Source organism: Tachysurus fulvidraco, chromosome 25 (assembly GCF_022655615.1).
Source record: "Tachysurus fulvidraco isolate hzauxx_2018 chromosome 25, HZAU_PFXX_2.0, whole genome shotgun sequence".
In the NCBI taxonomy this organism is placed as follows: domain Eukaryota; kingdom Metazoa; phylum Chordata; class Actinopteri; order Siluriformes; family Bagridae; genus Tachysurus; species Tachysurus fulvidraco.
Window position 1 is genome coordinate 12,506,330 of NC_062542.1, and position 27,680 is coordinate 12,534,009.

The 27,680-nt window shown below is 38.4% G+C and overlaps 1 protein-coding gene across 3 annotated transcripts in view; it reads left to right on the forward strand.

The window, feature by feature from the left end:
* The window catches only part of jph1a (junctophilin 1a), a 34,756-nt gene extending 10,145 nt beyond the window's left edge, over window positions 1–24,611 (forward strand). The window contains exons 3-6 of one of the 3 annotated variants that reach the window (XM_047808722.1): window positions 12,086–12,204; window positions 20,328–20,983; window positions 21,091–21,186; window positions 21,906–24,077. In XM_047808722.1, the coding sequence (XP_047664678.1) occupies window positions 12,086–12,204; window positions 20,328–20,983; window positions 21,091–21,171 (856 nt within the window). In that variant the 3' untranslated portion in view covers window positions 21,172–21,186; window positions 21,906–24,077. Of the gene's footprint in view, window positions 1–12,085; window positions 12,205–20,327; window positions 20,984–21,090; window positions 21,187–21,531; window positions 21,883–21,905; window positions 24,078–24,398 lie in introns of those variants that run through there. The other 2 variants (XM_047808723.1, XM_027174093.2) reach the window with 2 other exon arrangements.
* Window positions 24,612–27,680: the final 3,069 nt, after the last annotated feature.

Consider the following 27,680-nt stretch of genomic DNA (forward strand, 5'->3'; position numbering starts at 1 on the left):
AACGTGCAAAAAAAGTCAGGAGGGCAAACACTTTTTCACACCACTGTATGTATATATAATTTTATTATTATTATTATTATTATTATTATTATTATTATTTATTTACTTATTTACTTATTTATTTATTTTTATTGAGTTTTTTTTTAACTGAGGTACTGAGTTTATTTCCATTTATTCCATCAGCACCTCATAAAATGGGCTAGGCAAGAAGAGTTCAGAGAGAGAGAGAGAGAGAGAGAGAGAGAGAGAGAGAGAGAGAGAGAGAGAGAGAGAGAGAGAGAGAGAGAGAGAGAGAGAGAGAGAGAGAGAGAGATAGAGAGAGAGAGAGAGAGAGAGAGAGAGAGAGAGATTAATTCACAATCACGGTTGAACCGGAGGCTGAAAACATAACCTGGATCAATAAGCTTACATTGGTGGCTTGCATTATTGTTATTATTCTTATTTTTTACAATAGTTTAATCACTGATACGTGAGCATTTCCATCATTTCAGTTTTTAGAAGAATAGAGTGTGTAATAATTTTACCAGCTGTGCAGTCGGTTTCTGGGAGATTTTAGAGGAGAATGACCAGACTTTTGAGCTGACAGGAAGTCTATAGTAACTCAATCATACACTATTTAAATCAAACCATGAGATGAATAAACAGCAGCAGCAATAGAATTGTTTCTAGAGTTCTAAGACCATTATGTTTCCAGTCCTGTCAACCAAAAACAAGAATCATGAGCACTGTCGAATTGAATCTGCAAAATTTAAAATTGGAAAAGTGGACCATTTTATGCCTTATATTCAGCTGGGCAGTTTCTGTGAGCCTGTGCCCATGATATCCTCAGATTTTTGTTCTTCAGGAACCCAACATGATATTTTGCTGTAACTCATTTGCTGTTGTGTGCATACTGCTATGTTTTTTTGGCTCACCACAGAATACTATATCCTTCCATTTCCATCCACAGAACTGTCGCTCACTCAATGTTTTTTGTTTTTCTCACCATTCTGTGGAAACACTATAGACCAGGGGTGTCAAACTCAAATTCACAGTGGGCCAAAATATAAAACTGAGATAAAGTCATGGGCCAAACTGAATATTTATTGAAACATTAACTGCAATTAACTGATATGTAATGTTCAACCTTTTTCATATGGAAACAAACTTTAGTTTTGCTTAAACACAGGATTTGGAACAACTCCTGAGTTTTTTCCCGAGTCAGTAACTCCTGAGCTAAACACTGTTACTACACAAAACACGGTTGTAGCTGCCTCTCTACATTACTACGATAGAAAAGAGGTGTTATTTGTGTAGTGACAGCATTTAGCTCAGGAGTTATTGACTCGGGAAACTCCAACCTGTGAATATGTGGCCAACTTCCTGCTCCTTCAGTTCTCTCCAGCGCTGGAAAGCTGATCTTATATTAACACGTCCTACTTCTTGCCTTATCGTAAGTCTTTCTTCACTTTCTTTCTTTGTTTTTATCCTCCATGTCAATGTTAAAACCGCTTTTTGCTAATGTCACACATGTGCACTGAACACTCTCTCTGCCCATATTGACAAGACCCGCCCCTTTCTGCTCATTGGCTACACGTTTGTTTTGATTTTTGTTTTGATTTTTGTTTATTATCAGCCCGACTCAGTAATGTAACGGCTGATCAGCGTATGAATAAGCAGGTGTACAATGTTCATAACGAAGTGGATTCTAATAATCCTCCATGATAATAAGGACAATATTGCGTATCATGTAACAGTGCAGCAGCGGTGTGATGGTTCAGTTGTTGTGTGAGAGAAGCTGCTAGTTTATTAAGACAATCTCTGCTTGCTAGGCTACACTAGTTTATTAGTACAATGCAGAAACAATGCTCGCTGATTCTCACTGTGATAAAATCAGATTTCAAGTGGCACATCGAACCCGTGATTGTAATTCTTATGTTGTAATCAGTTATCAGTTAAAGCTAAATGTGACTAATGGATACATCGTCATAACGATGTATATAACCCTTGTATGTTGTTCGTATTTTTGTTAATCAGCCAGTGTTCGTGAGTCTGGTTGACCCGCTGCATTTTTAGGTTTTTAATTCAACACAACGAAAAGTTTTATGTTAAAATACTCTTACAGATGTTTACTTCATCCCAATTACAAGCAATATAAACAGCATATATGGTTAACATTTGCCCTTTACCTTTATTACATCACATTTTTTAATTAAAGTGCTACTCGTTTTTTAATAAAATGTAATAAAAAAGGAAAGAAAGAAAATCAAATTTAATCAAGTTATGAGTGGGGAAAAAAATCAACAACTTTACAAGGAAGCAAAGTTTCTGTTTATGAATATAAGTCCCACAGACCATACAAGGGTTAATTCAATATCGCAGTGTATTAGGGTTAATTAATATATATGCAGTGTATTTCACTTTCTAAAGCTGTGAGACATGATAGACAGAAATGTTACGTCCAAAAAAGATGTAACACCAAGATATTACCTTGAATTAGTTGCATACGTTACATAAGTTTTGAAACTTTTTTTTTATTTTTTAACATTTCTGCTTTTGTTCAGGTTCAAGAGTCAAGAAGAGTCAAGAAGCTTTTTATTGTCATTTCAACCATATATAGCTGTTGCAGTACACAGTGAAATGAGACAACGTTTCTCCAGGATCAAGGTGCTACATAAAACAAAGACAGGGCTAAGGACATGTAAGTAGTCTTAGCCACATAAAGTGCAACTGTGCAACCTGGTGCAAACAGTGCAGGACAAGACAAGCAAGACAGTGCAGGACAAAAGACAGTGCAGGACAAAAAACAGTGCAGACATAAAGTTACAAGACAATACAAGAAGTACAAAAAATGCAATACACAAAAGACAATAAACAGTAACAGAAACAGCGCCGACCGACCGGTAAATACTGAATGTTCAAACAATATTTTGTGCAGTAAAAGAATGAACAGCAGCAGGTTCTTAGCAGCAGGTCCTTTGGATTATATATGGAGTTGTGCAAAAAACAGCAGATGACTGAGATATTGTCCAATATGTGCAAAAACAGCAGAAAAGTGTGCAAAACAGTGTGTGTGTTTTGTGAGGGTCTGTGCAGTCCATACAGATGATGTGTGTGTATGTTGTGCTCAGTATAGTACAGTTCGGTTATTGAGAAGTCTGATGGCTTGTGGGAAGAAACTGTTACGCAGTCTGGTCGTGAGGGCCCGAATGCTTCGGTACCTTTTTCCAGACGGCAGGAGGGTGAAGAGTGTGTGTGAGGGGTGTGTGGGGTCATCGACAATGCTGTTGCCTTTGCGGACGCAGCGTGTGGTGTAAGTGTCCATGATAGAGGGAAGAGAGACCCCAATGATCTTCTCCGCTGTCCTCACTATCCGCTGCAGGGTTTTGCGATCCGAGATCGTACAGTTCCCAAACCAGACAGTGATGCAGCTGCTCAGGATGCTCTCAATGGTCCCTCTGTAGAACATGGTCAGGGTTGGGGGAGGGAGATGTGCCTTTCTCAGCCTTCGGAGGAAGTAGAGACGCTGCTGGGCTTTCTTGGTGACGGCGCTGGTGTTGAGTGACCAGGTGAGGTTCTCCGCTAGATGAACACCCAGAAATTTGGTGCTCTTGACGATCTCTACAGATGATCCGTCGATGTTCAGTGGAGAGTGGTCGCTCTGTGCTCTCCTGAAGTCCACAACCATCTCTTTAGTTTTGTCCACATTCAGAGAAAGGTTGTTGGCTCTACACCAGGCAGTTAGTTGTTGCACCTCCTCCCTGTATGCTGACTCGTCGTTCTTGTTGATGAGACCCACCACGGTCGTGTCATCGGCGAACTTAATAATATGATTCGATCTGTGCATTGCTGCACAGTCGTGAGTCAGCAGAGTGAACAGCAGTGGACTGAGCACGCAGCCTTGAGGAGCTCCAGTGTTCAGTGTGGTGGTGCTGGAGATGCTGTTCCCGATCCGGACTGACTGAGGTCTCCCAGTCAGGAAGTCCAGGATCCAGTTGCAGAGGGAGGTGTTTAGTCCCAGCAGGCTCAGCTTTCCAATCAGGTGCTGAGGGATGATTGTATTGAATGCTGAACTAAAGTCTATGAACAGCATTCGTACATAAGTGTCCTTATTGTCCAGATGGGTGAGGGCTAAGTGGAGGGCTGTGGTAATGGCATCGTCTGTGGAGCGGTTTGGACGATACGCGAACTGTAGGGGGTCAAGTGAGGGTGGTAGCTGGGTCTTGATGTGCCTCATGACGAGCTTCTCGAAGCACTTCATAACTATGGGTGTGAGTGCAACGGGACGATAGTCATTGAGGCAAGACACTGTAGACTTCTTTGGGACAGGAACGATGGTGGTAGTTTTGAGGCACGTAGGAACAACGGCGCTGCTCAGGGAAATGTTGAAGATGTCCGTAAAGACATCCGCTAGCTGTTCCGCACATTCTGTGAGCACCCTGCCAGGAATGTTGTCTGGTCCAGCAGCCTTCCGTGGGTTAACTCTGCATAGAGATCTCCTCACGTCGGCCGTGGATAGACAGAGTACCTGGTCGTCGGGACGAGGGATGGTCTTCCTTGGCGTAACGTTGTTCTGTACCTCGAACCGAGCGTAGAACTCGTTCAACGCGTCTGGGAGGGAGGCATCGCTATCACAAGCAGGTGAAGCTGTCTTGTAGTTTGTGATCGCCTGTATGCCCTGCCACATGCGCCGGGTGTCTCCGCTGTCCTGGAAGTGGCTGTGGATTGTCTGGGCATGTGCACGCTTTGCCTCTCTGATGGCTCGGGACAGTTTGGCCCTTGCTGTTCTTAGGGCCACCCTGTCCCCTGTTCTGAAGGCTAGGTCCCTAGTCCTCAGCAGAGCACGCACATTAGCAGTCATCCACGGCTTCTGGTTGGGGCGTGTAGTGATGGTCTTGGAGATGGTCACGTCATCAATGCACTTGCCGATGTAACTGGTCACTGCTGACGTGTACTCCTCCAAGTTGACGGAGTCGCCGTTGGTTGCAGCCTCCCTGAAGATATTCCAGTCAGTGCACTCAAAGCAGTCCTGAAGAGCAGAAGTTGTTCTCACCTGCTTCAGAACCGGTTTTGAGCGGTTTTGAGGTTACTGTATATCCTATGGAAGATGGGGAAGTGGTCATGAAACCAAACCATCAGCAACCAACATCAGCAGTTTCATAACATGTATTCATAAATGCCATGAGTCTTCTCATAAACACAGGGAACACAATCATTTGACTGTCGTTTAAGTGCCAAGCGTGAGTTGTGTTCCTTTCTGTAACCTTTCTGCAAGCCAGGCTTCAACACGCTAATAAATATTCAATGTATAATTGGCTAATGCTAAAATTCAAAAAATGTTAACATTTATATTTGCCTTTATGGAAATGTACCTGCCTGAATGCCAAAGGTAAACTTTATAGTGTGGAAAATATGGCTGTCCTCAACCGAATAGGTGTGTGTTAGTTAACGGACTGTGCTGGTGTTCGCGCAATGAGCCTCTGACACCTACATAATTACACAAACTAAGCAAAACCAGATAATATTTTTGAGGTCTTATTTAATAGCAGATGAAATTTAATCCAGTTTAAAGAGCTGAATTTGTTTTGTTTACTAGTTCTGTAAAGGCTTTTAAATTTGCCATTGTTTCCACCACAGACCTAGAGTGTGTGGGTGTAGGTGTGGGAGTAGATGTGGGTGTAGGTGTGGGAGTAGGTGTGGGAATAGGTGTGGGTGTAGGTGTGCGTCTGACCATTTTGGTCGGTTTTTGGGTTTTTTGTTTTTTGTTGTTGTTGGTTTGGACCAATCAGCTGGGAAACCAAGTACCATTCTGTGCTATTCTATTCATGGGGGAGTAAAATGCAAGTGGACAAGGCTTGATTGGGCAATTACACACACACACACACACACACACACACACACACACAAACACAAACACACACACACACACACACTTGGCAGGCAATGTGACCTTTCCTTCACCGGGTTTAATCTGTGAATTCCAGGTGTTGAATTCAGTTCAGGACACCGGAAGGAGTGATTGAGTGTGTGTGTGTGTGTGTGTGTGTGTGTGTGTGTGTGTGTGTGTGTGTGTGTGTGTGTGTGTGTGTGTGTGTGTGTGTGTGTGTGTGTGTGTGTGTGTGAAGGGGGGCAGATTGTTCATGCATGGACGCTACAGTGTTGCCATGGTAATTCTTCTACTCTCTGTTAAACACTTTTTTTCAGTAACTGTGGGTGGAAGAGAGAGAGAGAGAGAGAGAGAGAGAGAGAGAGAGAGAGAGAGAGAGAGAGAGAGAGGGTAAAATCTGTTCAATATTTAGATGATGTTTATTTGGCATTATGATTTTCTTTTATTAATCTGGTAAAGTGAGATAATCCTGAGTTTTATTTTAATCTTAATAGAATCTAAAATATTTACTATATCCAAATTTTTTTTAATTAAATTTGGTTATGGTTAATAATCATTTAACTTGTAAATTTGTATATTTTTGTATATTAAGGTCAGTCTGCATTTAGAAGTAAAATAAACAACACCGCTTGATGAAGCAGGCCATAGTATTCGCTTGAATGAGAAAATAAAGCAGAAGTAATAAATCTGACAATAAAATTATAACTCATTAAATTACAGTCTAATGATCACATGAGTGACAGCCTCATTAAAGAAAATTTGTTATTTATTATTTCAATGTTAAGGTGACTAACTTAAGTTTTAATGGTTGTTTAATATAGCTGATGAATGATGTTGTATACCTGCTGCTCCAGACAACAAAACTGCACAGCGAAATTCACCTGCAGTCAAACTCAGATTATGAAAAAAAGTCTGAAAGCTTGAAAATGGCAAAAAACAAACAAACAAACAAACAAACAGCTTCATTTATGGAGATTGCTTTAAGAAGCTTTTTTGCCTCTTAATGATTAACTATATATGTAATGTTCACATCAAACATCAGATTGGAGATTGGATAGTGTGATCTCTATCTCTCTGACCATGGCATGGATGTACACCGGAATATTTCCTCTTCAGACTACAACGTAACCATTTCCGCAGACATCCTTAGAGACAATAATTTAAATGATGTATTTACGTTTATTAATTAATTTCATTATCACGCCATCTGATTTTTCCAAATATTCAAATATACACTAACCTTCTACTAAGTATTCATGATTACACGCTTGCTATTAAACAGCTATAGCTGGAAAATGTCACCTTTGTAATTAGTTATTTAGCTAATTAGTTGTTATGACAATTTAAGGTGATAAGGCTTAGTCGTTAGCATGTTCACTTCACACCTCCAGGGTTGGGGGTTTGATTCCCGCCTCCGCCTTGTGTGTGTAGAGTTTACATGTTCTCCCCGTGCCTCGGGGGTTTCCTCCGGGTACTCCGGTTTCCTCCCCCGGTCCAAAGACATGCATGGTAGGTTGATTGGCATCTCTGGAAAATTGTCCGTAGTGTGTGATTGCGTGAGTGAATGAGAGTGTGTGTGTGCCCAGCGATGGGTTGGCACTCCGTCCAGGGTGTATCCTGCCTTGATGCCCGATCACGCCTGAGATAGGCACAGGCTCCCCGTGACCCGAGAAGTTCGGATAAGCGGTAGAAAATGAATGAATGAATGAATTGGATCATGTAATGAGCGCCGCAGCCAATTAAGTGCTAACTAAGATCTTCCTACATTTAAATATGAGCTGTTGTATTTTTTCCCAGAAAATAAACGATTGTTGTCTGTACATGAGAACGTTACCAGAGGAAATTACTTTATTGATCCGTGTCTGAGTAATACAAAAACATTAGCTAGTTTCTTTAAATTATGAATGACTTTAATGGAAGAATCTGATCAATAAAGGGCTGCTTTACACCAGGCTTCTAATACATGATGATTTTTTTTTCTCAAAATGTTTTTCTCACTAAACAGCAGATTTTGGACCCATTTCAGCTGTGTGTCTTTTAAGAAATGGCTTCCTGTGTTCTGTAAAAATCAAACAGAAGGTCGTGTGTGTGAAAATTCGAAGCTGGTTCTACTTCCTCGTTGCATAAGATCTATTTCAGCGCTACACTCCAGACCGCTGGCCTCTCATGCATTTTGAAATATTTGAAGGAATTCTTATTCACTGAGAACTGAGCTCCACTTATTTGCTCACTACTGTATGTGTGTATAGAGGTTTTATTTTATGTGCCATAGACTTCCTGTGAGCTCTGATCAGTCTGGCTTTTTCTCCTGCGACCTCTATCTTAGTAAATACTACTAAAAAAATAAAAAGGGCACTAAGTGTATATGGCATTAGTTTCATATAATAAAGCAAAAAAAAAAAAACAAATAAATAAATACATAGATAGATAGATAGATAGATAGATAGATAGATAGATAGATAGATAGATAGATAGATAGATAGATAGATAGATAGATAGATAGATTTACTTTTTGGAAAAGTTTTTCAGAATAATTTGAATAAAATGATGAGATTACTTCAGGAAAGTTGATTTAATATTAGATTTGATACACAACATTTTATTTTATATCAATATAATATATATATATAAGTATTTTGAGTTTTTTTAACAAAACTATTGAACACTGTACACAGTGTGTGTGTGTGTGTGTGTGTGTGTGTGTGTGTGTGTGTGTGTGTGTGTGTGTGTGTGTGTGTGTGTGTCTGTGTCTGTGTCTGTGTCTGTGTGCGTGTGCGTGTGCGTGTGTGTGTGTGTTTACCTCCTACTACTTTGCCTGTGATGGAATTCATATGATTTTTAAGGAAATGAGCAGAAACAAGGCACGTTTTTGCACGCACACAAAATTAGTGCTTGTTATTTGTGATCTTAGTAAATCAGGGTCTCAAATGTGTCTCAGAGTTATAAAGAATAATGGATTCTTAAATAAGTAATAAGTAAACATGTTCGATTAGTTTTTGCTAATTGATTCTTACACTGTAATGTTTGAGTTTGATTGGCTCTTTCAGGAAGTTTTTAGGAGGACAGGGTTAACGGATTTAAGGGATTTAAGATTAAGTTAAGATACTGTAGGAGATGAGCTCATGAAAGTAGCCTGTGGCTGAACTAATAATCCAGTGAACATAAAAACTCACTGATCTTTGGATGATTTTGTGTATTTTCGGTTTTCTTTTGGCTTCTTGTTCAATTCAAATTCAACTTTTATTGGTCATATACAAAAATCACACATGGTACAACATGCAGATTTTTACTGTTTAACTGTATTATAAACAAAATCTAATCGAATGGAATAGGGTTAAAAAAAAAGGAGGGAATTGAAACACAATAAAATAAAATGACATAAAAAATAAAATTTATGAAAAAATAAAATAAGTGAAATGAAATACTGTGGTATGAATATAGGACGACTCTTAGAAATAAAGTTATGAATATGTAATACATGTGTAATTATGTGTTGTTATACATGTGTATGTGTAGTTTGTGTGAATAAAAACACACTGTACCATTAGAACAGCTCAATATAATACACACAGGAAGTAGATAGAAGCGAGTGCAGACAGACTGTATGGACTGTTGTATTCACAGTTATAATCTGTGCCATTGGTTATTATCATAATGGCTATGCTGATGTAGTGAATGCAGCAGTACTTGTCAGACTTACAAACTTTATATATACAGGATGGTTTCTACACTATTCATCTCTTCTTTTTTTTTAAATTATCTTTTTATTCAGAAAGGCAGATTCACATCACGTACATTAGTTACAATTCTAGTCGTCCAAGTACATGGATGGAGATGGGTATAGATATTTTAGATGAGATTGTTCATATTGCCTTCCTGACTATTCATCTCTTCTATTCATTTTTCATATTTTAATATTCATGTATGGTTGTATAATGTGATTGAATTGAAATTACCGACTTTAAGCTGTGATCTCAAAGTAGTCGCTGGATTAAGCAGATTAAGTGTGCTTGTGTGCATGTGTGTTTGTGTGTGTATGTACATACATCTCCTTCAGCTGCTTCCCACAACCAAATTCAGGTCATGTCTTTTCTAATGCTAATTCTTGCTTGTTTTGGTGCTTTTGTCATGGTTACAGACTTGCAGTCTCTCTCACACACACACAAACACACACACAAACACACACACACACACACACACACACACACACACACACACACACACACACATATATATATATATGCACACACAAGATTATGCACATTACAGACAACTGACATTTTTTACTGCCAGAATACACAGGCATTTGTAATATCATGCTATTTATACAATACTGAACTGAGGAATCCGAGGAATCAATGGACGAAGGTTACCTGAAACCAGATTGTTGAAGATTGAGGAAAAAGCAGAGCTGACTGCTCTTCTGCTTCTTCTGTCTTCGACTGTTCTACCTGACGCCTCAGATTTCCTGCTCTTGGCTCACAGTGCATCAAGTGCATCCCAATGTAATCTTCTGCAAGTTTAGATACATTTTGCTTTTGGAGATGTTCTTCATCTCACCAAGTTGGAAAAACTGATTATTTGTGTTACTGAGTCTGGTCATTCTCCTCTGACTTTTCTCATCAGCAAGGCTTACAGTTTCTGCTAGCAGGATTGCTGTTCAGTGGATTTGTTTTTGCATCATTCTCAATAAACTCTTGTCGAACGTTCCACATGAAAATCCCGGAAGATTTTCAGTTTCTGAAACGCTCACAAAGACCGTAATGCTGTCTGGTTCGCACAGTACCACTGCTGTCAATCACAGACACTAACCAATCGTAGCCGTCTCTGACATCCTGTACGAGGAAGGCGTTAGGATGTGTTTCACTGCTTTGTAATGGATCAGGAGCAGCATTACAGGTCAATCACAGGTGATAGTGCCTCTAGATAAGAATTTTCTAGATAAAATATATAAAACTGTTCAATTTCTAAGAATAATACAAGCCAGTTGTGCAGTTAGCACTCCCAGCCACATGACATTACACAAAGAGCAGTTACACAAAATGAAACACTGGCAAGATATTTTCCCACACTTTAGTGTTCATCTGGAATATTCCCTTAAACTGAGGCTCTTATGTGCTTTTATGCCTTATGCTGCTTCCATGTGAATGACTAACAGAATGAATGAATGAATGAATGCACGTGTGTTCCCAGGTGTATCCTGTGTTTACTGAGTGTATAACAGTGTTGTATGTTTGGACATATTATTATGTAGGTTTGGGACAATGAATAGAAATACTGTGTTAGACGATCCCCTTGAAAAGGGAAAATCATTACTATTGCTATTGTTACTATAGCTAATAGTCTGGAAACTAACTGGCGAGCATATGTAATTATCTGTTTGAATAAATACAGAAGCTACAGAAACACTACACACATAGGGTTTTTGCTGCGCAGAATGTTATACCAGTGCTGATGCACAAAATAAAACAATGGTAAATGATGGTGTAAATGGTGTTGAATTTCTTCACATAGAACAATAAAATAAAATCCTCATCTGGAATAGACATGTGAAGGTCTCTGATGAATTTCGTAGCATGTGAACAATTTAGGAAAATAACCACAAACTTACTGTATGTTGTTTATCATATCTGTGAATGTACATAATAAGGGAACCTCAAAAAAAATACTGTTTAGTTTAAATAATGTTTAAAAACTGCAAATGTTATACCAAGGACTCTAACTAGACATGAATTCTAACATTCAGGATAGAGCCGGTAATTGGATTAGTCAGATGATGGTGTGGGCGGGACTTTACCATTCATAACACACCAACGCTGATGTCTATTTTGAGCAACAGTTAAAATGCAAACACTTGAAATATGAACTTTTTTTTGTGCACTGTGATGACTGATGAATTGTGTGGGTAAAATACAGGATCTCTCCTCCTCTTTGTGTGTGTGTGTGTGTGTGTGCGCATGCGTGTGTGTGTGTGTGTGTGTGTGTGTGTGTGTGTGTGCATGTGTGCGTGTGTGTGTGTGTGTTGACATTATGCCTATAGACTACTCTTCATTTTAAAGAGCAGAAATGAAAGAATAGTATGACAGTTAAGTGGCTTCATGTCACAGATGTCTTCATGTCTATAGAATCATCAGCTGCCCATCTGTCTGATAATGTATATCAATAGTGCCTACTGCTGAATTGTGTGTGTGTGATTGTGTGTGTTTGTGTGTGCTACAGGACAACTCATGCCAGAACAAAGAGTGAATCAGCAGACCAGGCTGCACTTGCTGCTGACCAAGAGTCAGAACTTGCAAGGACTATAGCAAGTGAATTAGCTCCTGACTTCCAGCAACCAGGTACACACACATACACACACACACACACACACACACACACACACACACACACACACACACACACACACACACTCAAGTTATTGTTTGTGCTGAGCAGCAAGCATCTAAACCCTACAAAATGAATTACCCTGCTTCGTCATGGCCATGGTTTTCTTGGCTTATATGACATTTCTTTATACAAAGTGCATTCTTTAGAAATTATTGCTGGTAAATCTAGAAGATGCCACACCCAGGGAGCCATAGAAGGACAATCTGGACATAATGTGTAAGATGGCATACCCTCTCCCCAGCCAATAGAGTGACACTAGTTAATCACAGGTGTCTGTGAGTTTAGGTATGTGGAAATTGGTAGCTAACACTTTCCTCCGAGTGTGTGTTACTCTGCCCTGTGACATGAGCACCGGTTTGAAAAGATGCTGTTGACTGGCTTCATGAGTCTCAAAGGAAGCATGCATTAGCCTTCAACCTCCTCATTTGGTAAGTGTTGTATAATAGCTGAGCTGGTGGAGAGTTGACTGGTGGGAAGGAATTGGCAGGTGATTAAATTAGGGAGGAAAAGAGTGAAAAAAATCTAATTCAAATCCAGCCCTATGCACACACTAGTGGGTGGCAGTTAGACAGAACTAAACTGGGTTAAAATTGAGTCTTTATATTGGCGCGACAATTGGCGCTTCAAATCAACTTTGAAGTTGGTTGAGTTTTTTATGCCATAATGCTTAAAGGAGTTTTCTCCCACACTGCTTTCACATACTCACTTCTTCCGAGCAGCTGAAACTGGTTTTACGGGCAGATGTAATGTAAGACCACATCTATTGAAAGCTGTTTCTATGACTACAATGAAGCACTGTTTGGTTTGGAAGTACACAAAGCTTTTGGAGGGACTTTAGCAGCACAGCAGTCGGCTTGTACCATAACAACACGACCATTCATGGCTCGCATTAAAGAAATCATTTCTTCAGTTTCAATTAATAATTACTAGTCCCAAGAGTTCAAATAGATAGATAGATAGATAGATAGATAGATAGATAGATAGATAGATAGATAGATAGATAGATAGATAGATAGATAGATAGATAGATAGATAGATAGATATTAATTACATAATTATATATATTATGTATTCATTGCTGGAGACTTCAAAGCACTTTTGGAGTAGATAGATATGCAAATTTATGCAAATTTATATTTCTAATATCTATCTATCTATCTACTGTAAAAGTGCTTTGGAGTCTCTAGCAATGAATACATAATATATATATAATTATGTAATTAATATACCCATAAAACAAACAAGGAAAACAAGTGCTAGTTTAAGTGTTTCAGGAAGAGGTACAGTAGGTCTTCACCCGTCGTTTGAAGACAGCTAGTGACTCATCTTTTCAGACATCTAGGGGAGGATCATTCCACCACCTCGGTGCCAGAACAGAAAACATATGTCTTAATGTATACATACCTATACAACGGTGAAAGAAACAGAGAGCTGTCACTGAGAAAGCTCCGAAGATCATATCACCATATTGTCAGACCATTGATGATGAAGATAAAGGGACCAAGAATTGATCCTTGGGGTACACATTGAGGATTGTTTTGTTTCCCAAATGGTTACAAATGCTGATATTTTCTCAGATGAGATATCGAACCTTCTGATATTTATTTGGGGTTATAATCAGAATATAATTTATTTGATTGCAGCTGTATGATAATTTGAACATACGATTGAACATAACCGGTTCATTATAAACACAGTTACAACCAGATAATAAAAGGGTGTGAACACTTTGGCAATTAGGATATTATATTTTTCTGATTGTTTTCTACTTAATTGTTATATTTTGTAATTTTATTACAAAAAGATTAAAAAAAAAAAGAAGAAGTGATTTATCTGGGTATTTTTAATACCACAAAAACCTGCCATTTTAAAAGGGGTTTGTATTTTTTATACCCGCTGTGTTTGTGTTGTGTTGCGCTGATGTTTACTATTATATGTTAAAATGAAATTGAAATCTAACTATGTAAACTATGTAACTATGTAAATAGGCCTCTTAATTAGGTGACAAAACTGAATAACATCTTCCCAGTACGTTTCCCCTGGCCATGAAGCGGAGATTTGTCACAATCTTGATCTCTGTTACTTTTCTGAGTAGTTAAAATGACTGCACTCCACCTTACTGCCACCATTAATGCAGTTAGACTTTTCAAGGTGTGAAGCTGTGTTAATATGAGTGGAATTATTTTAGATCTTAAAGGGAAAATCCTCATTGAGCTACTAGCACATTAACCTTTATCATTAACATTAACAGAATTTTAACTTTCATTGACATGCTGGTCATGATTTGGTTTTCTACGTTACCTACAATGGAAATCGATGAGCTGAAGATGATGGTGGAGTTAGATTTAGTTCTTTACTTCATTTCTACCAACCATCAGTGCCTCATCGTCTCATACATCACTAACCGGCCAAGTTGAGACTCTGTAACTAGGAAACAACTGCGTCCTATTGCAGCATTGCATTATGGAACTCTGAGTCCAATTAACATGAGATTGCTGTATAAAATAAGCTGTTGCTCTTTTGTTTTTCAGTGCTAACAGGAAACCTGATTATTATCTCTTTTCCCAATTGAATCTACTATTAAACACCATTGTAACTGCACTAGCAATACAGAAGTGGCAGCTCAGTGGTTCAGACTACAAATCAGGAGTTCAGCTGCCAGCGCTGGGCCCTTGAACAAGGCCCCTAACTCTCAATTGCTCAGTTGTATATATGTGATAAACATAATTTGCTCTGGATAAGCGTCTACCAAATTCCGTAATTGTCTCCATGTGATATCAGCACCGCACAGCCTGCTATGTTCTCACTGAAATAACACAAAAAAAAAATACAGCAGCAACCAAACAAAGTAGTAATAGAATCAATACGTCTTATAATTTCAATATAAAAAAAGAAAAATTTCAAAGGTTTCTTTAAGTTTTCTTAAGCCTTGGTTATGATTTCATGGAAATAAACCAGCTTTAGTGTAAATCTAGTGGCTGGTGTTGTAAAGATAGAATGTTAAGGTCTAGCTGTTTCGGTGTTGTATATTGTAATAATCAGAGCCAGAAATTTACATTTACATTACATTTACAGCATTTGGCAGACGCCCTTATCCAGAGCGACGTACATAAGTGCTTAAATCTCTAACACTGAATACATTAATGCTGGTTCACTAGGTTACATACTTAAGATACCATGAGTTTAAAACATTTGTTCAAAGTTACAATGAAAAAGTGTCAAAGGTTTTTTTTTTTTTTTTTTTTTTTAAATGCAAAGGATAAGGAAAGAAGTGCTAGTTGAAGTGCTTCCTGAATAAGTAGGTCTTCAACCGCCGCTTGAAAATAGCCAGTGACTCGGCTGTCCGGACCTCTATGGGAAGTTCATTCCACCACCTTGGTGCCAGTACAGAGAAGAGTCTTGTAGTATACTTGCCTCTTACCCTGAGAGATGGTGGAACCAGTCGAGCAGTGCTGGTAGATCGGAGGTTACAGGGTGCAGTGCGAGGAATGATGAGGGCTTTGAGGTAAGAGGGAGCTGGTCCATTTTTGGCTTTGTAGGCCAGCATCAGTGTTTTGAACCGGATGCGTGCGGCTACCGGAAGCCAGTGGAGGGATCGCAGCAGCGGGGTGGTATGCGAGAACTTTGGCAGGTTGAAAACAAGCCGGGCAGCTGCATTTTGGATCATTTGCAGAGTACGGATTGCGTTCATAGGTAGACCTGCCAGCAGTGCATTGCAGTAATCCAGTCTAGAAATGACAAGAGACTGAACAAGTACCTGGGCAGTCTGTGTGGACAAAAATGGCAGAATCCTTCTAATGTTGTAGAGAAGAAACCGACATGAGCGAGTCACATTTGCAACATGAGAGGAAAAGGACAGTTGATTGTCCATGGTTACCCCAAGGTTGCGAGCTGTGGCTGAAGGGGAGATCAGATCGTTGTGCAAGGATATAGCAAGATCGTGACCTGGGGATGAATCACCTGGGATGAACAGCAGTTCAGTTTTGCTAGGATTGAGCTTTAACTGATGAGCAGTCATCCATGATGAAATTCCTGCCAGACATGCTGAGATCCGGTCAGAAGCTGTGGCATCTGAGGGTGGGAAAGAGAAGATAAGTTGTGTATCATCAGCATAGCAGTGGTAAGAGAACCCATGTGATGAAATAACTTCACCAAGAGAGTGAGTATACAAGGAGAAAAGAAGAGGACCAAGTACTGAGCCCTGTGGGACACCAGTGGAGAGTCTGCGTGGAGCAGATGTCACTCCCCTCCATGTTACTTGATATGAGCGTCCTTCCAGGTAGGAGGCAAACCATTCCCAAGCTGATCCGCAAATCCCAAGACTCTTGAGGGAGGATAAGAGAGTCTTGTGGTTGACCGTATCAAACGCTGCTGAAAGGTCAAGGAGGATAAGGATGGATGATAGTTTGGCTGATCTAGCAGTATGTAGCTTCTCAGAGACATCCAAAAGGGCTGTCTCTGTAGAGTGAGCTGCTTTAAAGCCAGACTGTTTGGGATCTTGAAGGTTGTTCTGTGAGAGATAGACAGACAGTTGATTATAGACAATGCGTTCAAGAATTTTTGAAAGAAATGAGAGAAGTGATACCGGTCTGTAGTTACTGATGTCTGATGGATCCAGAGCAGGTTTCTTTAGGATGGGAATAACCCTTGCTCTCTTGAAAGTAGTTGGTACCTGACCAGATGCTATGGATCTATTGACGATAGTGGAAATGAAGGGCAAGAGGTCTTGTGAGATGGTCTGGAGCATAGTGGTAGGGAGTGGATCCAGTGGGCAGGTGGTAGGATTGCAGGACTGGATGAGTTGTAAAATCTCTTCTGCTGCCACAGTTGAAAAATGTGACAACGAAGGTGTAGGGGAATCCATACTCTGAGATGTAAGTGCAGTCGGGGCTGAAGTGAAGGTCCGGCAGATTTCCTCAATCTTCTCCTGGTAGAAAGAAGCAAAGTCTTCTGCAGTCAGGGAGGATGAAGAAGGTGGAGCCGGGGGGTTGAGCAGAGAAGAGATGATGTTGTGGAATTTCCGAGGGTCATGTGAGGAAGCTTCAAGCTTTTCCTTGTAGAAGGAAGTCTTGGCAGAAGTCACATCTGAGGAGAACTTGACAAGAAGTGTTCTGTAAAAATCAAGATCTGCATCAAGTTGTGATTTCTTCCACTTTCTCTCTGATGATCTTAGCTCTCTTCGATTGTTGCACAGCACATCTGAAAGCCAAGGAGCAGAAGAAGAAGTTTTCTTGGGTGTAGTGAACATAGGGCAGAGGGAGTCCATAGTTGAGGAAAGAGATGAGAGGAAAGTATCTGTGGCTGAGTCTAAGGGTAGTGAGGAAAAAGACTTAGCATCAGGAAGGGAAGAAAGAGTGCCAGAAGCTACAGATGAAGGTGAGACAGAGTGAAGGTTGCGGCGAGTAAGAGCAAGGGGGTGAGAGGTAGTTTTAGGTAAGATAGGTAGAGTGATGGTGAAGGATACCAGGTGATGATCAGAGACGTGGAGTGGGGTAGCAGTCACATCTGTAGCTGGAGAAGGACGGGTGAAAACCAGGTCCAGAACATTGCCTCCTTTGTGTGTGGGGATGTAGCTGTTGAGTGTGAGGGAGAAAGAGTCGAGAAGAGACAGGAGGGAAGAAGAATGTAGCTTGTCAGAGGGGAGGTTGAAGTCACCAAGCACTGTCAGGGGGGAGCTATCAGAAGGGAAAGCACTAAGCAGTGAGTCCATTTCTTCCAGGAAGTTTCCTAGGGGACCAGGAGGGCGGTAGACAACAATGATAACAAGGTTGATAGGAGAGGTAACTGAAATGGCATGAAATTCAAAAGAAGAGATGGTTAAATTAGAGAAGAGTAGAGGTTTAAAGCACCATTTCTTTGACAACAATAAACCTGTACCCCCACCCCTGCCTGTTTCTCGTGGTGAGTGAGAGAAAGCATAGGCGGAGGATAAAGCAGCTGGTGTAGCAGTGTTCTGTGGGGATATCCAGGTTTCTGTTAGAGCAAGAAAATCAAAGGAGTAATGGGAAGTTAAAGCAGAGATAAAATCAGAAATGAAACTATAAGCATCACAGTAAAATAAAGAACGCCTGCACGTTTCCGTTAGATTAGAACAGGAGTGTGTGACAGCAGTGACCTTTGCGATGCAGATGAGCCTGCTTTGTTCAAATCTGAAATCGCCATGTTGGAATGGCTGCAATGGCAGAACGGTGATTGAGTCCCTGACTCACAGCAGCTGTCCATTCCTTCAGTCAGACCTGTGAACATGCGACCTCAGTCTGCTTCTTCTGTCCTCTCTCTCTCTCTCTCTCTCTCTCTCCTCTCTCTCTCTCTCTCTCTCTCTCCCTCTTTCCGTTTTTTCCTCTTGTTCAAGGTGCATTCCATGGTATTATATAGTCACCCCTAACCTCTTCATCCACTGTTCATGTCGACATGTCACTTAAATACGAATAGTGCCGCTTGAAGTGGGTGACCTTTCTAAATTATTATCAGTGCAGATAAACGGGTGTAGGAACAAAGTGCATTGAATGCATGTACACCATGCACTTGTTTGTTTTCATTTCCATTGCTTTCTAGTGTCTGTGCATGAAATCTGTAGTGAATGTGGAACAGGAAGAGGAATCTCCTGTCTAACAAGAGATAATTGTGTGTTTCAGAAAAAGACTGATAAAAAAGAGTTAATGTTGTATGTTTATAAATCTAACTGAAGATTAACCTGAAAAGCTGCAATGTTCAGTTTCTTCTTATATTTTTTAAATTTTGATATTTTGATTTTTTTTCTCTCCCCTCGTTACTCTTCACTCCTTTGGGAAGTCGTTGTACATTTTGGAGTGCAGTTATGGGGATTATGTGCCTAATTAGCAACGAGATCATTAGTGAGATCAGGTACTGATGTCAGATGAGGAGGCCTGGGGTTCAGTTCATGTTCCAGTTCATCCCAGTGGGGTTGAGGTCAGGGCTCTGTACAGGTCACATGAGTTCTTCCACTCGGACCATGTATTCATGGAGCTCGCATTGTACACAAGGGCATTGTCATGCTGGAGCAAGTTTAGGATTTTTTTTCTTTATGTCACAACATACAAAGACATCTTACAATATTATGTGTGGTTCAAACTTTGAAAAACAAGACATACGGTTGTGATGGTCAGGTGTTTACAAACCTTTTACCATATAATGTATTTGTCTACTGTGAATTTTATGTGAAATTAACGCTCTTTATTGTGAAATCATTTGCCGATGTTCGAGGCACGTGCCTGGTAATTACTGTCATGCTTTTCCCATTCAGCTTCTCATAATAGAATGGTAGCAATCCCTTCATCAGCAGTGACTTTCTGTCTATTTAAGGGAGATGAGGAAAGTGATCCTGCAGCTTCATGCTGACCTTAATTTGAATCTGTTCAACAAATTGTGGATTCAATTCGTTGGTGTTGATTTAAAGATAAATATTTTGCAGTCACAAGAGCATCGATTAGCTCAAGCATGAATATTTATATTTCATATTTGTCTGTAAAATTTTACCTTAGATAGTTAAAATATTAAAATGAATAAAGATGTTATTATACTATATATATATAGTATAATATAGAGTATCATTAATAAAGGGTTACTGCTGAAGTTATAATCAAAAGAGACATTAATCTCTCAAAGCATGTGACAGTTTTACAGGATTAAATAGTTTGGAGATCAGATTTCTCAGAAACAGCATTATGCAACTCCAGGGTTATGTTGTTACTGTTTATTCATTCGTTTCATAACTTGACTGATTGTGATTCATGGACAAGATATTTTTCATACAGGCTCTAGCGCTGGTACTGAATCTGTAGTTTGGGAAGCAGCCATTGCTGTACCACAAACTTTACTCAGAGTTCAGCATTCACATAAAATATGGATAGAAATCTCATGAAAGTATGTGCAAATCATCTAGTCTTTTAATCTGTTTTCCTGCCTGGAGCGTAAATCAGATTACATGGGAGGATTGGAGGGAAGCATCAATACAATTTTTCATATCTTCAGCTATCAGTATATCAGATATCTGTTTTAATGCCTTGATGAGTGACTTTTCCTCATGTTCGATATCCTGTTCTTTCTGTCACAGGCCTTGAGTACATCAAGCAAAACTTCACAGAGCATGTGGAGGAAGTTAAAGACACTCCACCAGTGGAGGAGAAGAAGAAGGAGGAGAAAGTACACTCATCAGGCAGTCCTTTTTATCGCCGCGGCACGACTCCATCGCACTCGCCTGCGCAAAGCCCGTCTCCCTCACCACCGTTATCGCCAACAAAGAAAGATCAACAAACAAGTACTGGTGTGACACGAAAGATTAGCACTACGGCAACCCGTAAAATTAGCAAAGACAACAGCGCTATATCCCATAAGATTAACAAAGATGAACGAGCCACCACTGTAGCTGAAACAAGCAAAGCTCCTCCAGTTAAAAATCAAGATACTGCACCACCAAAGCCGCCCAAGCTCAACGTACCATCATTAAATGGCCAATTACACACTGCTTATCATAGCTATTATGTGAAAACACAGAAGAACATCCCTCCACCAGAAGAACCGGAGGAGGAAGAGTCAGAAATTACCCAGCCCAGTTTAGCTCGAATGCTACCACCTCCGAAACAGGTACAGTCACCCACGCCAAAACTAGAGACAAAGCTCAGGAAACAAGAAAGTGTAAAACCAAAGAGTCTCACAGAAACCAAGAAGGCCAGCATGGAGATCACAAATGAGGTGTTAGAAGGTGATACGGTAAGTCATGTGTGTAATATATAATATAATTTCCTGTCAATGAGGTAAACAGGTTTAATTTCTGGTTGTTTCTTTTGCCATAACTGTTTGTTTAATTTACATTCCAGGGTCTGAATTCTATTTTAGTTGCCATGGTGATGCTCTTGAATATTGGATTGGCCATCATTTTTGTACACTTTTTGACATGATGCGATGTGTTTCAGGTAAGCCAACACATATTTGATTAAGGAAAACATGCGTTCTATTCCCACAGATCTATTTGTTGTTTTATACGTGATGATATTATAAGATCATAAACCAATTTCTAGGGAATTGGGGAATTGCATCTGCTGTTTATTTGTAGTATTTGCAATTCAAAATTTGACCCCTTGATACAGCGATATGGGAGACACTTTTACCGCAAAATGGGAAATTGTCTTTACCCCTTTTATAGCTGAAGCAGCAGTTAGATCAATTCACACAATGTTACTTTTGCTCTGACATCATCAATGGCAAATTTCCATCCATCTACCCATCTATCTATTTTCTTTACTGATTATCTTACACAGGGTCACGGAAGCCTGGAGCCTATCCTTAAATGGGTTAACAGTTTACCACAATGTTAAAGGTGTTTTTACGTTTTAATTAAAAAAATACCTGTATTTTCCATTTATGTATTTATCTATTTACAGGTTAGTCAATAACAATAGTTTAGGGTAAATGTACTGTGCTTTGCTACTGCTATTTTCTTTCAGCTAAGCTATCCTAATTGCCTTTAATTATTCCCAGTTCCCAATAATACCAATTGGGTAGGGTGAAAGCTAACAACCAAAGCCAGCCAACTCAATCTTTGTCAGTTAAGGTATCCTTAACTGTTGTTTATACATTACATGGCAGCCAAATACGTAGAAGAAAGCGATAACTGTGGTCTTCTTTATCACAGATGTCCACATTTGGTTAATGTCGCAGTTGGGAGAGTAACGCAATCTGAGTGTGTGTAATTACGCTCTTTTGGACTAGACAGCCACAGATAGCAATGGTATCTTCGGTGGATGTTCAAACTTGTGAGCTCCTTTACCGCTTGGGAGTGCCAGTGTGATCATATCGCACTGAGGTTTTATTTTGTGATAAAATTCAATTTTTTTCGTTTGCTACAGTATATACGCCAATATAAAGGATGACATGACATCTTGCGTAAAACGATTGCCGTCCTATTAGGGCTGTTGTGTATGTAGAAACATCTGATCATGACTTTTATTAAAAAGATATTGTTAGTCCATCTTGTATGTGTACAGTTAGAGACTAGAGCTCTGATTTGGGGTTTTTTCATGCACAGTGTGGGTGAATTGTACTCTCTACTTCTGATCACAGGACTGTTGTTGGCTGGATTTATTTGGTCGATATACTTTCACACTGTGGTGTTTAAAGCTGACTGATCCACTTACACATCAGTGTCACTGCTGTGAGAATAATCCACCATCCAAATAATATCTGATCAGCAGTAGCAGATAAGAAATTATGCAGAGCAACAGATAGGCTACAAAAAGCAAAGCTACTGAAATTTAAGGTGTAGCTACAACGTAGGATGCTTTACACCGCCAGGTAAAGGTTTCTGAGAATTCTTAACATTAAGAATTTTAAGATTTTTGTTTAAATGACCTCATGCACTGAAACCTAAAGATCTAACCAAGGTTACAAGTGAGGTGAGAATTGTGTGTTATTAAATGCTTATGCCACAGCACTGTTCTTGAATCTGATTGGTCAGTTGTTTTATATGAGATGTAAAATAGCTCTGATAGTAGATCTTAAAGTAACTAAAATGAAAGGTTCATACTAATGTGCACATTTAATAAGTCCAAAAAAATAAACATATCTTTTTTTTCTTTGTATTTGCCAAAGATAAAACATATCACATATGTGTCAAATTCACATTTATGGATCCTCCATTGTCGGCTTTTAGCGTCATTTACGTTTTTTACCACAGGAAAGGTTTCAAAACAGCCACCTTTGCAATTATTGGTTTCATCGTAACATGACAAGCTGTTAGCTTCAGTGGTTAGCACATATGTCTCACACATCTTGGATTGGTGGTTCTATGTGTGTGGAGTCTTCATGTTCTTAATGTGCTTTGGGGGTTTCCTCCATGTTATCTTGTCTTCCTCCCAGTCCAAATACATGTGTTGTAGACTGATTGGCAACTCTCAATTTTTTGTGGTGTGTGATTATGTCCTGTGATGGGTTGACACCCTGTCCAGTGTGTCCCCCACCCTGTTATGGGCTCCCATCAACCTTGTGTATTATAACCTGTGCAAAAAATGACTTATTTTAATTTTAATATAACATAAAGAAAGAAGGAAAGAGAGGCTGATGAGAGAACAACAGTTCATATTTTACAGATGCCCTAATGCTCTCACATTAAACATAACTGTGAACAGTTTAAAAAGACGATATGTCATTTGTTAATCAATTACAGTTTGCAATAATTGTTAAATACATTGTTGTATAAAAGGAATAAAACACTTCAGGGCATGTTGTTATAGGAAATTGGCCCACTTCAGGCTGGTAATAGTAACTTCATCAGTCCACATTATGTCATCTGATCATGGTTTATTTGCCTATAACAGCACACCCCTTTATGTTTTATTCCTTACTTAGTGAATTTGATAAATACAGTACTAGAAAGGGAATCATATTTCATTAGAACGGTCTAGCTCTAATCCAGATCATTCAAAATGCATACACCAGTGCCACGTGATTGAAATGAGTAACATTACCACATACATAATATTAACACACACATTCAATATGATTTGAGTGTAAATTTTTAATGCTCTGGATAAAATTAAACACCGAGCACACATCCTAGCACCAAACCAATGAGGCTGGTTATATAACCACTGTGATTTTAGTGCCTATATTTATATTAATTTCTATGCTATGATTTACTTTTTAACATTTTATTACACTGATTACACAATCGCTCTACTTTAAAAAACGTGTTTAGTATAAGCAACGAAATCACATTTTGTTGAGAATAATTATATTTATACTATATATAAAATTGATATTTATTTTTTTATTTTATTTTATTTTATTTATTTTTTTTAATCTGACCAAATGTTCATTTTTCAGTGTTATCAAACATGTTTAAAGCAATAATAGCAATAATAATTAAATAAAATATAAGAAACCGAAGCTGTTGAAAATTGTTGAACTTGAAGTATACTAAAATGAGCAAGAATTTTAATGAGGAATGTTATTCTAAATTTTACAGTGATGCATTTTAATTTGTTTTTTTGATTTACTTAATTTATCTTTAATATATATTTTTCCTTGTTAGCACTTTAGACAACTTCCAGTAAAAACGAAGAGATGTAATATTTCTTTTAGAGGAATTTCCTGCAAGCTATAACCTTCTAACGTTTTTATTTCTCAGTCATGGAAATAACACAGTGTTACATTAAACTGGCGCTGGTCCTTGGCCGTGGGAGCATCAGAGGAAGTTTTGGAAAATAAGAACGCCTTTGGAGGACGACGTAACATTTCAAGGCTCATTTAGCCGTGTGAAAGACTGACCGTTCAAAACAAAACAGAAAAGAAAAGAAAAAAGGAATGAAAGAAAAGCAACAAGAAAAAAAAAGGAGAGAAGTGTGTGAGAAAAAGTTTATGGTGTGCTGATCTATGCTGATCTGTGTGGAAACATACGGTGCACTTTTACATGACAGGCACAAACAGCTGCCTCGTTTCTTTCCCGTCTGACGTGTTGGTTTCGGAGATTTATGCTCAGTGCCAGAGGAATGTGTTCAGTGGACTTTCCACGCTAGTCAGAGAAAAACGAACATGCACCACAGCCTCCATCGCCAGTCTTATAACATTACATAAGCGGTACTGTTACTGCGTTACGCCATGTTCCCCTTATGATCAGTTTTATGATATTTTTTTTTTAATTGCTTTTGATGAATTAATTTTTAATTTGAATCATTTTCATTTAATTTTGCAAGTATTTATCAGAATATTTCCTCCATCCGTTACCATAGGCAACAAGTATTCCACAAAACACTATTATAACGTGTTAAATATTTTTACTGATTATTAATACTATAACTCATTATCAGCACATGTCTATGTGTAGAAGCATGCCCTTTGTCATGGTAGCATTTCATTCAGTTCTCTGTTGTCCTCATGCACTCATGCATTGCAGACTTATTTCACTTCTCCAAAATGTGCAAAAAAAATTTTTTCTCAAAATGATATATCACACCATGCAAAGGCATTCAACCAACAGCTCGCTTTGTTCCACTGAAAACCAAACTGATACGACGACGAGACGAAGATGAAAGACGGAGAGGATTGTCTACTGTAATACGACTCACCATGCGCACAGCCACGTGGTTGAATATTGTTTACTAAAATGTAAAGGAGGTGAAATGTTTATGCTGTATGTATTTGTGAATTGAGCGTTGCTCATCGTGCATGCAGTTTATTTGATTTGGTTCGTTCATGTTCACGCAAATGACTAGGCACGTGCCGATAATCGCAACTAAATAATAAACATTTGGTCACAACTTACATTGTATTTAAAAAATAATATTTAACACTAATGAAGTTAAAATTGTTCCTCTGAATAAAGATTTTTTTTTGTTTGTTGTTTAGCAATGATTGGGAACAAATTGAATGAATTGATTCGAATCGGCTTATAGCTTATTCATCAAATATTGAATCGTTGCCCTAGGAATCGCAATTGTGTGGGGTTTTTTTACACAGCTACACAATTTTAGGACATTACACAAATAATGTAAAAATACAGCCTCAAATGCAACTGTAAAAAATGCATGAAATAAAATCGAATTTTTTTCACCACGATGTTTCCGAATGCAGAATGTCACAAAGTAGCATCACGTCTATTGACACATAATATCGCATTATATAACCGGTTATCGGCACATGTCTACAAATGAGCAGTGAGAAGTAGATGATTTTTTTTTTTTTTAATGTTTTAGGTTTAAAAAAGAAAGGTCTGAGCTTTGTTTGCATGTTAGAAAACAAAATATTCAAAATTCTCAGTTAGGAGTTGAATTAACCCCTTCAGACCTGTTGCGTTTGTTAAAAATCTATGGTTTTTCTTTTTATTTATTTATTTATTTTTTACAATTTTAATGGCATCAAATATACGCATCAGCATTTAAAACGAGCGCACTACAAGCTATTACACTTTTTTTTAACTATACTCTTGTTGACTTCTGATTAGTTACCCAATTTTGAGACATAACAATCCAAGGAGTTGGATTGATGCATTAACTGAAATTATTTGACAAAATATTCAACAAATATTAAATTTAACTGTCCATAACTGTAATTCATATTTATAAACTGATTTAATCAGAATAAAGTAATTTAATCACATAACCAGGTGAATCGCCCATAACATCTGTTTACATGTCCTTTACAATTTGATACTAAATCCCACCCACTACCACAACAGCAACCAATGGGAAGGGTGGAGACTAACACATGATTATAAACACAGCCACATGAATCCAGCTATGAAAGAACATCTTTTTAACTGCTGTGTGTTGTATGTCAAGGTGTAACACATTCAGAGGAGAGAGCTATCAACCCTCTTCCACATATCAACTTTACAGACGCTCATGATTGGCTTATGTCACTGCTGCACCATTCAAGTGCGTTTGTTCATCATCATCTACTTTAAATTCAAGGTAGTAATAAATCCATCACATTTTCACTGTAAGCTACTGGATCGTAGCAGATTCATCAAATATAACATCATTATCTTATGATTTAAAATCATATATCATGTGTACGCCCGGTGTTTACACCTTTATTACCCATCAACTAATCAGTTTTCATCCGTTTAAGGTGGAAATTCTTGACTTGTGGAATGGTCACGGGGTGTGAAGGGGTTAATTCATATATGTAACAGATGTTTTGCAATTAAAGAGTCTTTAACTACTGTTTACCTCAGAGGAATGCAAAAGAAGAAAAAGGGAAAAAAGAAAAAAAAAGAAACAGGTCTTGTCTTAATTCTTTAGTAAGGGAACACTACATTGTGCCACTGTTATGTTTCATTATTGCTGGCACAGAGTAGTGATTTGATTGGATTTATTACCAAATCTGCGTGCATCTATCATTTCATAGAAGACTTATTTATTCTATAATTAGCAGTGCATACGTATTGTTTTAAGACATGAATTATAAAAGGGCTTACATAGGCTATGGCTTTGTTTTTATTACTGCTTTGCATTATTTATTTCAAATCTGCTATGTACCAACATTAAGTCCAATATCTGAATGCGGCTGTTTATTGAGAAGTACATGCACTACAGTTCACTGCCAAACATATCTGCTGTTTTACTCAGTTGAGATTGTAAAATCGAGATCGTCATTGTACATCATCTCTACTGTGTATGCAACTTTTTTACTTTACTCACAGTTGCTTGCTAGATTCTCAGTTTAGGCAAAAATGCTTTGCAGGGATATTTAACATAATAATGTGCCTACTGAATATTCTTCATTTTGGCAAATATTACCATAGATGATCAACCGTTCTCATATATATATATATATATATATATATATATATATATATATATATATATATATATATATATATATATATATATATATATATTCTGTTATAAAAATAAACTTTAAAAACGTTTACAAAAAAATATCAAAACAATGACTATACTAAATTTTC